Source organism: Epinephelus lanceolatus, chromosome 3, assembly GCF_041903045.1.
Source record: "Epinephelus lanceolatus isolate andai-2023 chromosome 3, ASM4190304v1, whole genome shotgun sequence".
NCBI classification, from domain to species: domain Eukaryota; kingdom Metazoa; phylum Chordata; class Actinopteri; order Perciformes; family Serranidae; genus Epinephelus; species Epinephelus lanceolatus.
Genome location: NC_135736.1, coordinates 16,049,345 through 16,065,544, shown reverse-complemented (window position 1 = coordinate 16,065,544; position 16,200 = coordinate 16,049,345). Strand labels below are relative to the sequence as shown.

At 43.1% G+C, this 16,200-nt stretch overlaps 1 protein-coding gene across 1 annotated transcript in view; it reads left to right on the top strand.

Annotated features, from left to right (window-relative positions):
* tusc3 (tumor suppressor candidate 3) overlaps nucleotides 1–16,200 on the top strand; it is a 101,980-nt gene that overhangs the window by 73,627 nt on the left and 12,153 nt on the right. The window contains exons 7-8 of the mRNA XM_033622939.2: nucleotides 914–977; nucleotides 6,146–6,220. Coding sequence (XP_033478830.1) covers nucleotides 914–977; nucleotides 6,146–6,220 — 139 coding nt within the window. The remainder of the gene's footprint in view (nucleotides 1–913; nucleotides 978–6,145; nucleotides 6,221–16,200) is intronic.

Below are 16,200 nucleotides of genomic sequence, written 5' to 3'. Positions count from 1 at the left end.
GTTGGAAGCAGCATTTACACTGCTACGATGCATTTGGAGAGAGTTGTACAGCACCTTCAAGTTTAACAGTGGGAGTCTCCATTAAGAGTGATGCAGGGTGATACAATCTTTTGTGTGTCTGTATCTGTAAGTGTTCCTGTATGGTGAGATTGACCACTCTGCCCACTCAGTGAAAAGGCAGCACCTCTATACACCTACACAATACATGGGAGAAATCTTTGTGACTCACAATACACAAGCACACACACACATGCATGCACTCTCAAATTGATCTGCACACACACAAATGACATATTCCTGCTTATAAACTTTGTGTGATTGCCTCAAACACACACACACACAAACAAAAGCAAATTGCTGCTGATATGCTGCATATAAAACTTATCCTTGGGGGAGAAAAGTACTGGCCACTCTGTTCTAGATCCCCTGTGTCCATCATGATAAAGCAAAAGATGAGATTAAGCCAGGAGCTGGATGCCATTTTGGCTACAACCGAGCCCAGTTTGCTTACATTTGGAACAGTTATTGTACTCAAAAGATAAAGGGATGTAGGGTAACATTTTAAGCCAGGTTCATAAGCCATTAGAAGTTTTTCTCTTGGGATGGTACCAAACGTTTGCCCTCTCTGTATCTTTAAGTACAATGAAGACATTTTTCAGAAAAGGTTATGACCCTTTTATGAATGATTTTCCAAATAGCTTTCTTTATTCACTGCTTCCAACTTTTCTGTTACATTTTGCCCACTGTACTTCCTTGTTCCTCACCATTCATAATTCACCCCTCCATTTCTTCACTGCATTGTTCTTTATTTCTTCAATTAGGAAATTTCGCTGAGGATGTAACCCAGTGTGACCTTTTGAAATGAACAATGTTAAACTAATAATGTCCATGTCTTTGTTTCTCGCCCCAACAGAGTTATATTCATGGCAGCAGTCAGGCTCAGTTTGTGGCCGAGTCTCACATCATCCTTCTCCTGAGTATCCTTTCACCAACGGGTTTGTGTTTGTATGTTGTAATGTGTCTACTTAATTGAAACATGGCGCTGCAAAATCCAAATCATCTAGAGCAATTTACCTCTCTGTGAATTGTCCAATAGCTCTTCTTGGCCATAAATACCTTTAATTCTCTATTCGCTCACACACATCGCATAGGAAGCCGCCTTTCCTACATCCAAAACAGCATCCAACTTCTCTCTCTGCTACATTTATTTTCCCGACACGAATGCTTTGTCATCCGTGTGCATTCTCCATAGGGAGGCTGCCTGCTGGACTGAACAAACAGACAATACAAAGACGCAAGATTGTCCTCTTTTAACTTCACCTCCTTGCCTGATTTGTTCCAAATTCAACCCCTGATGATAGGCTGTGTCTCTGGGTTTGTGTGTTTACTTGTGTACTTTTGGCAGGATAGATGTTTCTGTTTGTATTTGTCTTCTTCTCTCTCTCTGCTTGTATACCCGTGCGTACTTGCACTGGTGCTTTTGTATGTGTGTGGGTAATGATACTGTTCATTTCTAGCTGTTGTGTTCATCCCCATGGGAAATAGCAGGTCCAAGGTCGCACCTGCTGCAGAGCAATATTTGTTTGTCCACGCTAACGCGGTTTATTTTTTTATTTTCTGCCCATCTGATTACATCTAAATGAAACACACACACACATACGTTCACACCTGCTGAAACACGTACACACCCACTGCTGTTGTCTGTGCAGGTGGTGTTAACACATTTTACAACCGTCATAGACGCAGTTTCCCCATGGATGTAACCTTGTTTAATTCCTTGTGCACAGGCGCTCACACATAGGTACCACGTGCAGTTGCATGAGTGTACCATTTTAGGTTGAAATAGAAACATGGATATATGTATTTCTCTCATTCTTACATATGGACTGGCAGATGGAGGCATATGATCCCTCCAAGCATGAACAATCTACTGTTTGTTTCACAATAATCAGATGAGACAGGATTGATGAATTGTATCAACCAAACATAAAGCATTGTGGTTCAGACATAACTGTCCACATTGACAAAAATCTCAGCTACCCACTGGAGAATGCTTAAAGCTTCAATGTGTAATTTGCTGACCTTCAAATTGTTCTTGTTCGTATAAAGTATCTGAAGGACCAGCTAACATGAAAACAGATAATTGAAATGATGAAGTTAGATGGAACCAGCATTGTGAGCTGACAAACCAGAGGACTGAAAAAATGGTCTCCAGCTATACCTGCTTTAGTGCTTACCTTATACAGATGGTATAATATCGATTCATTAATGTAGAAACATGGATTTCAGCTTTAAAGCTCTTGTTCTATCTAAACTTAAAGTTTGCTTGTGATCCAAAGGAACAAATGCTTAAAATGCATCAGAAAAAAATAAATAAAACAAGGTAGTTTTATGATGAATCATGGCCTTTCGAGTAAACAAACTAGAATTTAGTGTGGAACTTCAGATCGTTTTTGCTTTGTGCCAGTATGGTATTTTGATGACATCTCTAACCTTGAGCAACTTTAATAGGTTGTAGTGGAAGTGATTTAAAGTTTAGTACCAAGGAAAACTAGGATTAGAGATTTCAGTGTCTGACTTCGCAAACATGGTGTCTCTGACATAAGCCAATCTTAGATATTCCAATTTGACTTTAATATAAATCATTTAAGCAGGAACAGAATATATTTTCACTCTAATGATTTCCATGTGGATTTGTAGTGTGAATATTTTCCAAAACGATTAGGGTGCACCATGACAGATACAATAAATGCAGATGGCAGAGCTGGCAATAGGATGGCCAGATTGGACACATGCCATGGTGGCAGTACACAGCCGTCAGTTTAAGCTAAACTGCTTTACACATTTCTGATGTTCTGCTGCTGTAGACAGATGTGGGTGTAGGACGCCTGCAGGCTCAGGGTAAAAAGTCTGTTTGCAGTTGCATGGGCTTATTCTAAACACTAATATCCATTTGTTATTATGACTTCATTATCACACTGTTGCAAAGCTGCCCACGACCACCCAAACTGCCACCTTCTGTGGCTCAGTTCTATGGTTGTATGTGGAGATATCTGTTGTGTTTGTGTCACGGCAGCATATCATGTCTGTTACCATATCATCAAGAGGATGCATCAGTTTCTGCTCTGTATCTCTCCATGTGGCAGCCTTTGTTTGTGCACCCCGTCAGGTTCTCTTAGTTATGTGGATTTGTATGCAGCGCATGCTGAAGAAGAGAGTCTGTAATTATAAGCCACCTGAGGCTGTGCTTTGCAGTGATTTCAGAACAGCTCAAGTGTTGAATGGGGCACTGCTTGCTTCTGTAAAATAGAGATTTCACAATATTGTATGAACTGTTTATAATTAAATGTTTATGTGATTATTTTAACAAGTCATATAAGTTGAACAACAGTGAGATGCTACAGTAGAAGTAAGTAGTACTGGTATAGGTCAGCCAGTTTGAAAAGTGACCAATTGACTTCTTAGGCAGGTCAATATTACAAAGTGTCTCAAAGGGCCCACACCAGCAGTGTTTCCCCACCTAGTCGAATGTCTTTACAAAGACAAGGAAAAACTCCTCAAAAACATAAAGAAGCTACAGGGCACTCAGGAAGTGCAGACCTCCACCAAGGCCAAATGCCTTATCTCACAATGTTGAAGGTATACAACATTCAGAGCATTAAATTAGCAGCACCACTGGCTAGCTTATCACTGCCTTTCTGCACTGCACCCTGCGCTGGGTGTGCATGGCAGAGCAGTACTCATACAGGATTGTTTGAGCACGGTTGTATGATCACACCATTAGCTCTGTCAGCACAGTTGCTGTTGTAAGCACTGTAGGCTGTAAGCACCACTAATGATGTAGCCTTGTCGCAGAAGTATAATGCCCACCCTCCTGTTAGCCCCTGTGACTATGAGCTAACCCCCATGTACACTGTCAGTGCTGTTGTTGTTGTTAGTACTGTTAGCGCTGTTAGCACTGCTATAACGCCGCCCCAACCCAAGCTGGCGGGATGGCTTCATTGCCAAAGCATAACACCCGCTCTCCGGTTACCTCCAAGGTCAACCTGGTGACTGTGAGCTATACCCCCATTAACACTGTTAGCTATGTCCCCACTGTTGCTGTTGTTAGCACTCCACTGCGAGCCGACACTATTTCATGTCAGGCATCTCCATTTTTGCTTGTCCGAGGTGAGAGTCGTGTGCAGTCCTGGCCCAGGCTATGAATACTAATAGCAAAGTGTAAAAATAATTTGTGTATCCGCCCAGTGATTTGGATCCACTCTAAAATTTATTTGGTTCGTCCTTGGCCCATTTCTCACCCTTCCACCAAGTTCCATAAAAACCAGGCCATTAGTTTTTTTATTTCCCTAATCCTGATTACTAACAAACAGATAAGAAAACGCACAAACCAACATTCAAAGTATGACCTCCACCTCTCCATGGTCAACTGAATCTGCAATAGTCATCACAACTGGAAATAGCAATTGCAAAAATGTAAAAGTATTTGCAGGTAATAGATGAGTCAAAATAAGCAGATCAGAACAGATCTCACCTACACGCAGTCACAGTGACTTTTTGTCACAAAATCTTGGCTGATTGGCAGCATGTTGCAGCAATTAAACTGTCATCTCCCCATCCGCAAGTTTCAGTCAGGATTTTTTTTAATTTTTTTTTTTTTTATCTTTCTACAGCTCTGTGCTATTGTAATGCATTGCAATTTATGTTACTTAAAAGCATAATTTTCTACAGAAGTAAGGGCCGTGACCCTGATATGTGCTCTCTGTGCCTGTGTTAGTCTATTGTGTTTGCAGAGTTGACTTCACCACCACCATACTGTGTGGGCTTTAAAAAAACACATTGAAGTGTTAATCCATGGTGATGTTTTCCTTCCAAGGGCAAGGCTGTACCACTGCAGATTGAATTTAAAAAAAAAAAGACATTTGGTTTGTGTTGCCATGTGTTGCCATGTGATCAAAAATAACACAACACAACTTTCATTTGGGGCGGCACAGTGGTGTGGTGGTTAGCACTGTCGCCTCACAGCAAGAGGGTTGCCGGTTCGATCCCGGGTGTGGGAGCCCTTCTGTGCGGAGTTTGCATGTTCTCCCCGTGTCAGCGTGGGTTCTCTCCGGGCACTCCAGCTTCCTCCCACAGTCCAAAGACATGCAGATTGGGGACTAGGTTAGACTGCGATAGTCTGGCGACCTGTCCAGGGTGTACCCTGCCTCTCGCCCGATGTCAGCTGGGATAGGCTCCAGCCCCCCCGCGACCCTCAAGAGGATGAAGCGGTTAGAAGATGAATGAATGAATGAACTTTCATTTGAAAACACCTTTTCTCCTTTTCATATTATGAGAGTATATTCTGAATAAGAGGAAAAAGGGAGAGTGACCTATCAACGAAGTTTCTCCTGTTTTAATTTTAGTTTTTTATTAAAGCATTAAATGGAATGCAATACACCATAAACCATGGTCCTCAAAATTAACAGTTTGATTAACTCGTCTCTGACACAGTTTCAGCAAAACATGATGGTTATGAGCTTTTATCAAATAGTATTTATTGTAGGGCTATATACTGGATTGCTTTATATTGTTGTTTATGCTATTGTATCTACACCCTTTTTAGATATATATACCATAGACTTTATATAAAAATGGACAACACATCCATTTCCTTTCACTGTACAAAAATTAAGCCAAAACATCCCGCACACAGGTGCATTTGGAGCCAGAGTCTGTGCAGAGGTGATTGAGAAGTGGAGCCATGGTATTAAGTTTTGGGCCATACAAATGGTAACCCAGCTGTGAGCAGTGTCATTAATCGTGAGCACTCTGACCCACACAGCTGTCAATCACGACATCACACCATCTTTTTAGCATCAAATAATTATAACCAAACTTATAAGAAAAAATAAAACTCTAACATACAACAGCTTAGCTTTGGGGAGCTGTCATGCTGTTCATCCTCATATACAAGATATATGTTGTGCTGTTATAGTACCTGTGACTGATGTTCTTGCTTATCTGTTTGAGTGCCTCTGTGCACATATGTGCACATCTGTCAGTGCATATGCGTGCCCAGCAGTTCTTCTTGGGGCAGCATGTACTTCCAGCTTCTCTCCCTCCTGTATGTAAGTGTGTTGTTTCCTTGACAACCTTGTCCCAGATGCTGCAATCACCATGGGGATGGTGCTACTAAATGAGGCTGCCACCTCCAAGGGAGACGTAGGCAAGAGGAGAAGTAAGTATTGAAGATTGTTTTCAGTTTTTTGTTCATTCTTATTGTCTTTTTCTTTCCCTTTCCAAGCTCTAGTTTCTCAGATTTGGAGTGTTCTGAGTTAAGCAATTGTCAGGGGTGTAAGCAAAGTGTGTGTGTGTTCAAGCTGAGTGGCATTAGTTGTTAGCGCCACCTTGTAACTACCAGGTAGGTGCTTTGTCGAATGTGTATGCATGAAAATCCATGTTTTCAAGAGGTTGCATCAGTGCTGGAGAGGTTAAACGTTGTGTAGAAGAAACACAACCTGTTAAAGCATCAATTCTTATAATGGAGAAAAACACATTGCAACAAGATAAAAAGTTAAGCATTTTAATGAGTTACACGAACCCATTCACCCACAGATATTGTTCAGCTATAAATGTGTCAACTAATTAAAGTTTCCAATAGCCAAAGGCAAGCCAGAAGTTGAGGTATAAACATGAATTTCACCTGGCTGCTGTTGTTTGGCCTCTTTGATCTCTGAGAAAAGGCAATCCTGTGATAGCAACATTAACATCAGAAAAATTCTTTTTACACTGAGGACTTATCAGTCAGACTTACCTTGAGTACTGAGAGGATTCTCTTTCTTTAAGATTGGACTTATATTCACCATCTTCATAATCAGTTATTTACTTGCCTCTTGCCACTGGTCTCGACCACTGGAAAATAACATTTCTTGTTACTTGTTAGTCCAAGCTACACTGAATAGGTCTTTTCAGCCTCCTCTTATGCTTTGTGCTCACTACATGTGTTTTATGGGATTACATTTCTTGAGCACAATGTAGTTTACACCTTGACGTTGGAACAGTAAGCACACCGGAAGATGAGACCCAGTTCCTTCAAGCGTAGACAAACTTGTTCAGAAATCATACATGCTTTGTTTCGGTTGTAGTATCTCTATTTCTGCTCTCACCGGAGGTCTAACAAACATGACGACCACATCTTTTCTCATAAAACATTTTCAGGGCCGATTTTTATTAAACTTGAAACCTGCACTGTTTACATCTGTGTTTAGTAGCTAGCAGTATTTTTCCTCACTGCCTCGTGTATGCGCATGAGACAAACACTGCAGGGACCCACTTATAGAAAAACTGCTTCATGGTGCTACTAAAGGTAGAAAACACTCCACAGGCTACCTTTAATGTTACTTGTATTTTATTTAAAAGCAGTTACTTACTAATTAAACAGCAGATAAAACTCAGAAAGGTGTGCCATTGCAACTATCAAGATTATTTCCTACTAAAGAAATAGTCCCTGTGAAAACTCTTAAGAGTGAGGTCTGTTGATTATCCAGAGTAAGTAGGATAATTGTTCAAAGGTCATTATTTTATGCAAAAACAACCATACTACCTTTGTACCTTTGTTTTAGATGATACCCTATAATCATTGTAAGCTAAATCTTGAGGATGGTTTTTGGGGCTTGGTGCTTGTGCTCTATTTATAATAGGAGCACTGGAGAGTAAGGTTGAGATGGGAGACTCCTGGACGCATGTACTCACACACACCATGCATAAATGAACCATTACCGCAGTACTTTCATTAGTATGACGCCTATTTGCATAACTGTCAATTAGCTGGAGCAGCTCCAAAAATGAGAAGCACTTGTTTCACTTTCCAGTTAATCACTGAGATGACCCCTAACCTGCCCCATAACTACCTCTGAATACACAACCCCAGTATTTAGATATGCCTGGTGAGTGCTTGATGGTTGATGCACTTTGACTAGCAGGTAGATTTATGTGGCGTTATCAAAATGAACCTGATTTGGCTCATCAAGAAAATTATTAAGTTTGCTTGTAATTACTCAAGTTAATCTTGAGACAATTAAAAGTTGGTTATCGCACCCTCTCAAACTGACTGCTCCTGCATTTAGAGCACAGACTCTCATTTTTTCTGAAAGGTCAAATGTTTTAATTGCTTCACATACATGTGAGAGTCAAAGTTGTTGGTATTCCGTTCAAATACCACATGCACAGAAATTGCAGTGGGAATCCTGCTGGGTCTGTCTATGATCCATCCAATAAATGGCAGAAAAAAAATCAAAAACATTTTTGAGTGTAAATCAGACCCAATCTGCACTCACAGTCTGCGTCAAATTAATACCCAATTTACTATACTTACTGTCCTCTATGCCTACTGGCATGGACGTCAGCAACAAAGGTTTTTCACTCCTGTCTGTGTATGACGAATTTTTGGATGGTACCCTAGCTCTGCTTAAGAGCTTTTAATTCTTTGCGACAGCAGGTTTCATTTGGTCTCATCTTCTTACATCATGTCCTAATTGATGCAAATAAGCGTCCGCAACTTAATCAGTTTGATTGCATTGTGTTCTATTGGAATATCCAACTGTTTGCGAATAACTCCTGTCGCTTGCATTGAAAGTGCTGCAGTTAAAGAGGAACAAGTGATTAGCAGGGTTGAAATGAGGAGTTATCTATATGGTAGCTCATTATATCACGACAAAAACCTAAATAAGTTGGCAGCTGGCTGAAGGTAAATTGGCAGGGAGCTGAACATTTCTGGTAAGTTTTGTTGGTTGGGATGCTCACTTGCTGTTAGGACAACGTTACACCTGCCTTCTGGTGTCCAGTAGAGGGCAGTTCTTGTGATATTATCCTGTTCTCTCTACATGATGTGTCCAATCCATCTCGACCACACTCTTATGATGATGTCGTCATTGCACTCTTGATTGGACCAGTCAAGTGGTCGTTGGTTGGAAATGGTGTTAGGCCAGAACATATGCAAGAGTTTTCTGAGGCTCCTTGTGTGGAACGTTGGAGAGGTCACCCCCTTTCATTCTCCAGTATTTTTAGCCAAATAGCAGGGTAGAAAGAACACAGCTATGGCACAGTTTTAGCTTACTGTTTATGCTGTACTGAGGGGACTTACACACATTGTTTAGCATTCTAAAAGTCTAAAGTCTTGTGTTGCTGAGTTGGTGTTCTCCGCGTATCATATCTTCAGTGCTTTCAAGACATACAGACTCTTATGTTGTGGGTAGGTTTGCTTCATCTACCTGTATCAGTGCAAGGTTTGATACGTTGAACTTCATCAACTCCATTTTCTTGAGACTGATTTCCACTCTTATTTGCTGCGTGAAGGTGCTGAGGTGGGATTTTTTTTTTTTTTAAGCAGCGATGGATGTAGGAGGCCTGTGCCAAGTCATCTGCAAAGACGAGATCTTAAAGTGTGGAAAAAGAGCAACCATCTGGTGCCTCTGGGTTGATCTGAAGGGGTTCTTTGCATCATCATTGTTGCCTAAAAACTCTCGATAATGAGAACAATCTATTGTCTGTGCTCTGCTCTATGATGTTGCTCGGTGAAACTCTGGTCAACACACCTTTGTCTTCTCTGAAAACCTGCTTGTTCTTTCTTGAATTGTTTGTCTACTATGCCTGAGATTCTTTGCATGATGACTTTTGCAAAGATTTTGCTTGGAATTGTCAAAAGAGTGATTCCACACCAGCTGCTCGAGGAACCCTTCTTGGGAATCTTTAGAATTACAGCCCTTGACCAGTCCTCAGGTATCTTCTTCTCCTCCCATATGGCTGTCAAAAGAGTGGCTGAAGTAGTGTGGCTGAAAGTGTTGGTTGTACCTTAAACAGTTCTGCATTCAGGTTATCTTGTCCTGGGGCTTTTCTGTTCTTGAGGGACCTAATGGCCGAGATGATTTCCTCTTCATCTCGTGGTGCAGTATTAACATCAAGGGCAGCCTCTGCTACCTGTATCTCAGCCTCTGCTGTTGGTGGTGGTCAGTTTAGGACCTCACTGAAGTGTTCTGCCTATAAGGCCTCTATTTCTGACGCTGATTAACCATAGCAACAACTAATAATGCAATCACCATGTATTCACAATTTGTAAGCGAGGAGGCTTTAAGGCACAGCTCAGTGGAGACCAGCATGCCACTTATTAATGACGGAAAGAGATTCTGAAACATTTTCTAAGGCTGCACATTAGCTGAATCATAAAAAGAAAATTTGTGACTGTTACTCACAGAATTAAAAAAAAATAATTGTTTTATGTCCAAATGAATGCTGTTGGGAACGTTATACTTAAAACATTAGTTAACTACTTTAATTATAAAGTGAAATGAATTTAGTCATAATGTTAAATAAATGGAATGACACAAAATCATGCTCTGAGTGAATTGAACATAGAAATCATCTCAGCTGGTGGTGGACCACTACAGTAGAGGCTGCAGATTAGCTCTTCTGAGTACACATACCAGAGCAGGTGGAAAATATAATTAATATGGATGATATCGCCAAAGATTTCCACAGTCCCAGCAGTCATATACTTATGTGTAAGTGTCTCATTAAATGTGTAAAATCCCACACAGCTGCAGCTTTATTAACATCGTTCCCATTTTTGTTTGTCATGAAATAAGTATTTTGTTAATTCAATATCTCTACTTTTTCTTTCTTAATAATATACTGTGCACAAATATTCCTACAAGACAATGTATAGAAAGGTAAAAGTATCCCCTCTCAGTCATCACTTATGACCCAGTAGAAGTGTAGAGCTGTGGTACTTATCTGCAGAAACCCTGCACTCTGCCTGTATTTTCTTATTTGCCTCTTCTTTTCGATGTTCAGGAAGTGCCTGGGCACAGCGTGAGGTAGGGACTTTATAAAAAGTAAGTGACCAGGTGCCAGACTGTAAACTGCATACATCCAAAGGAGGAGGCTACAAAAGTAGCAGACAGGGTGCAGAAAAAAACACAAATATAGTGAGGCGAAAAAGCAAGCAGACAAAGCTTCCAAAATGAGATTGACTCTGGGGTTAAATTTCACAACTGAGAATACTTGCACATCATACCTTCTTTACTTTTTTTAATCAAAATCTTGATCACATATTCTCTTACCTACTCACTCTTATAAAGCTCTGCATATTTGCACCTGTTCTTGAAAGGGTGGAGAATTTTCTATGCAAACCTGACCCTCTTGCAAAGGCTTAGTCAGTCCAGCAAAATGCACAATCAGCCACAGGAACAGCAGGTGGTAGATTTGCACTTCACTGATTACACTGAAGGTGAATCTCAGATCACAATCAAACTTTTAGGCCAGTGTGTCTCTGGGTGCATAATGTGTCTGCAGCTTTGCGTGCCCGAGCTCAACCTTGTTTGAAAAAAACGAGAGAACCATCACCTTATCGTGGTGGAGGAGTTTGAGTGCCCTAATGACCCTAAGAGCTATGCTGTCGGGGGCATTTTGCCCCTGGTAGGGTTTCCCATGGCAGATTGGTTCTGGGCGAAGGGTCAGACGAAGAACGGTTCAAAAGACCCTTCATGATGGATAAAAACAAGGACACGTGTACCCGGCCCGGAGGGTTACCGGGGCCCGCAGTTTGGCCATAACTAACACCATGTTCAAACATAAGGATGTCCATCAGTGCACGTGGCACCGGGACAGCCTAGGTCGCAGGTCAGTGATTGACTTTGTAGTCGTATCATTTGACCTGTGGCCATATGTTCTGGACACTCGGGTGAAGAGAGGAGCAGAGCTGTCAACTGATCACCACCTGGTGGTGAGTTGGATCAGATGGCGGGGAAGACGCCGCGCAGAACTGGCAGGCCCAAACGAACAGTGAGGGTCTGCTGGGAATGCCTGGCGGAAGAACCTGTCCAGATGATCTTCAACTCCCACCTCCGGCAGAGCTTTGACCGTGTCCCGAGGGTGGAGGGGGACATTGAGTCCGAATGGGCCTTGTTCCGCTCTGCCATTGTCGAGGCGGCGGTTGCGAGCTGTGGCCGCAAGGCCGCTGGGGCTGTCAGGCTGAAGAAGGAGGCCTACAAGGCATGGTTGGTCTGTGGGTCTCCGGAAGCAGCTGATGGGTACCGGCAGGCCAAGCGGAGCACAGCGGCGGCAGTCGTGGAGGCAAAAACTCGGGCATGGGAGGAGTTCGATGAGGCCATGGAGGAAGACTATCGATCGGCTCCAAAGAGGTTCTGGCAAACCATCCGGCGCCTCAGGGGAAGGCGGCAACACCTACCCGGTAAGGTCTACTCCAGGGTGCTGGAGAAGAGGGTCCGGTCGATAGTTGAACCTCAGATTGAGGAGGAGCAATGTGGTTTTCGTCCCAGACGTGGAACCGTGGACCAGCTCTTTACCCTCGCCAGGGTGCTGGAGGGGGCATGGGAGTTTGCCCAACCAGTCCACATGTGTTTTGTGGATTTGGAGAAGGCTTCCGACCGTGTCCCCAGGGACATCCTGTGGGGGGTGCTCCGGGAGTATGGGGTTGGTGGCCCCTTGCTAAGGACCAACCAGTCCCTGTACCGAAGGAGCATGAGTCTGGTTCGCGTGGTCGGCAGTAGGTCGGACCTGTTCCTGGTGAGGGTTGGACTCCGCCAGGGCTGCCCTTTGTCACCGGTTCTGTTCATAACTTTTATGGACAGAATTTCTAGGCGCAGCCGAGTGGTGGAGGGTGTCAGGTTCACTGACGGGAGGATCTCGTCCCTGCTTTTTGCGGATGACGTGGTCCTCCTAGCTCCATTGAACAGTGACCTCCAGCTCTTGCTGGGATGGTTCGCAGCCAAGTATGAAGCGGCTGGGTTGAGAATCAACACCTCCAAGTCTGAGGCCATGGTCCTCAGCCGGAAAAGGGTGGATTGCCCACTCCAGGTCGGGGGGGAGGTCCTTCCTCAGGTGGAGGAGTTTAAGTATCTCGGGATCTTGTTCACGAGTGAGGGTAGGATGGAGCGGGAGATTGACAGGCGGATTGGGGCGGCGTCAGCAGTGATGCAGGCGCTTAACCAGTCCGTTGTGGTGAAGAGGGAGCTTAGCCAAAAAGCGAAGCTCTCGATTTACCAGCCGATCTACGTTCCAACCCTCACCTATGGTCACGAGCTCTGGGTAGTGACCAAAAGAATGAGATCGCGAGTACAAGCGGCCGAAATGAGTTTCCTCCGCAGGGTGGCTGGGCTCAGCCTTAGGGATAGGGTGAGGAGCTCGGACATCCGGGAGGGACTTGGAGTAGAGCCGCTGCTCCTCCACATCGAGAGGAGCCAGTTGAGGTGGTTCGGGCATCTGGTAAGGATGCCTTCCGGACGCCTCCCTTGGGAGGTGTTTCGGGCGTGTCCAACCGGGAGGAGACCTCGGGGCCGCCCCAGGACACGCTGGAGGGATTACATCACCCGGCTGGCCTGGGAACGCCTCGGGGTTCCCACGGAAGAGCTGACGGAAGTGGCTGGGGAGAGGACTGTCTGGGCTTCTTTGCTGAGGCTGCTGCCCCCGCGACCCGGACCCGGATAAGCGGAGGACGATGACAATGACGACGACGACGACGACGTAGTTGATCAAAAATAACGGGGCCTCTGAACTGCAGAGATGTTGAAGTTCCAGCCAAGGCAGCTGAATAAATTTTGAATAGTTTGGTCACTGGTAGCCTTGCAAAATTAAAACCAGATATTCCAGAAACTGTGTTACCTCCATTAGCGAGGAAGATGTTTGTACTTTCCTGCAAGTAGCCCTTGGTGTTGTTGTGGTAATGCTTCACTGTAACATGTCGAGCTCCCTGCTTAATGCAGTCAAGCAGCTTCCTCAAAAGTCTGAGCAGGTGGCACACAATGTAAAATACAGCATGGAGGGCACAGAGGGGATGATTAATTGATGTCAAAGCTGTCGTGGAGTTTCTGTAAAATTCACTCTCTCCAATGCTAAGAGGTTCAAAGTTACTGTGAGAAAAAGTTTAGCTGAGGGAGCATGCCATTTTATTTTTAGGTGTAGTCACTGGTGGCTTCATGTCATGGATGTTAATATATAAAATGACAGACAGAGAACTGGAAATGACAGAGTCCAGCTTTAACATGCCACATGTAGGACCATTGATATGTGCTGTCTTGTGTGTGTGATGACACATCTCCTGAATGAAGGACAGCTGGTCCCTGACACCTCATGATGAGTCGTCTCTGGACATGTTGAGCACAGTTCATCACTTCAAATGGGAGGTGGTCACTTAACCATCCTAATGACATTCTTGCTTTCAACCTTTTCTTTTACTGCCCAAGAAGAGTTTTTGCGTAATCTCTAGATTATGAGAAGGGGAGTTAGATATTAGATGGCTCGTACTGATAATTACCTCAAACACAGAGACACAGCTACACACAAGTGGATTTTAATTAGGGTGGCTGTGATGAGAAAGCAACTCGAGAAGCCTTTCAATTGCCTCACACACACACACACACACACACACACACACACACACACAAATCTAAAGATGATCAACTTTTTGTTCCACTTTACCCATGAGTTCTCCTTTAGATGTTAAAGCTTGGCAATTAAATGATAATGACTTTATAACTACCTAAAGACTCATTTCTCAGTGTCAGACAGAACAAGAACAGCCAGACATCTGCATATACACACAGACACACATGCATTTGTGTTCAGATAACCGTCACCTGTGTAAGGCTGAGACATCACGTGTACAGCACAGACGACTCATTTATCAGTTTTCTCTCTGCTTCATGATTTTCAACAGGTCTCTCCCTCTTCATTTCCCTGTTCATCCTTTCACTCTCACTCAGCCTTTCCTTTCCTTCCTGCAGAAACGTGCATTTTTATTATATCAGCTCCTTTAAATTAGCCTCATTCTTTGTGTAACCATCACCTGCTAATTTGAATAAACTGAAGCAAACACATCATGCAGATTACGTGTTACCACAGCACAAGCAGATTAATGCTTACAGAAACCTGTTACGTAAAGCACACAGAATATGCAGACACAAGCTTGCATAGAATAAACAGTTTTATATCCCACACACCGCTGTCATTTGGTTGACACGCACACGCACATATGGACACACAAATTAAATAAGTGCATTATAAAGCAGCATAGCGAATAGTCGTCTGTCAGTAATAGAGAGAGGATTAGGCTTGAATGGTAGTGTAATCACTGGTTGGGGGGTGTTAAATCCCTGGCATATAGCTTCCATACTGCTGAGTGCAGCTACGGGAAGTTATCTGCTGCTCCCATGGGCATCTGTACCAGAAATCACAGCGCACACACTGTTTCCCAGCAAGGGAGTTACTGAACTAGTAAATGGAGTTACAAAATCACTACATATGCAATATCAGTGGATGTGGAGGGGGGTGAAGCATCAAGGAGGGGGAGGAGAGAATGGGAATGGGAAATTGAAGAGTCAGGAAAAAGTGAGATGGGTCTGTGAAGGAACAAAATACAGTAGAGACAACTTTAAAGCAAGGCCGCAACCCAAAAATTACCACGTCTCCCTGGTGGAGTGCTAGCGTGCTGTATAGCAGCACCAGATGTCACGACAGCAGAAACTTATAGGAGTCAGAATTGAAATCCAGCCAACTATGGGACATGACCTCAAAATGCAAAGACTTGTCTTCCCTATTTTGCGAGACTGCAGATTCACTGTACCTCTCACAGATCCGTGAAGAACCAAGGTATAGAAAATGGATGTTGACTTGTTTTTTTTAAAAAGTGAGAATAAAATACCGAAGTGACAGTAAAAAAAAAAAAAAGCAAAACAAGGAATAAACACAGTTTGCTATCAGTGTTCAGGTATTAGTCAGGACATCTCCAAGAGAGAGCAAAAGCACATTAACATGCTCTACTTGAAAATACTGATATATCATTTTAGTTCAGGGGCCACATACAGCCTAATAACAGGTAGACATAACTTTCAGGATGGCTGTAGTGTGAAATGTCCTGAACTCAGATATTTCAGTTATTGTCAGGAATTATGGAGCAACTTTTTTGAGGTAGAAATGTGGGACTTTTACTCTAAATACTGTTACAGTAAAAATACTTGAGGTTTGTGTATGTATATTGTCAGACATGTCCTCAACATCAGGAATAATCATTCCAATTTTTATTTCCAGCAACCAAAAAAATAAGAAAAGAATAAAGACATTTCCCTCACAAATTAGTGGTATTTACTTTTTAATTTATAAGGGACACTGGTATTTAGTGACTGCCGGCTTGACAGCAGTTCAGTA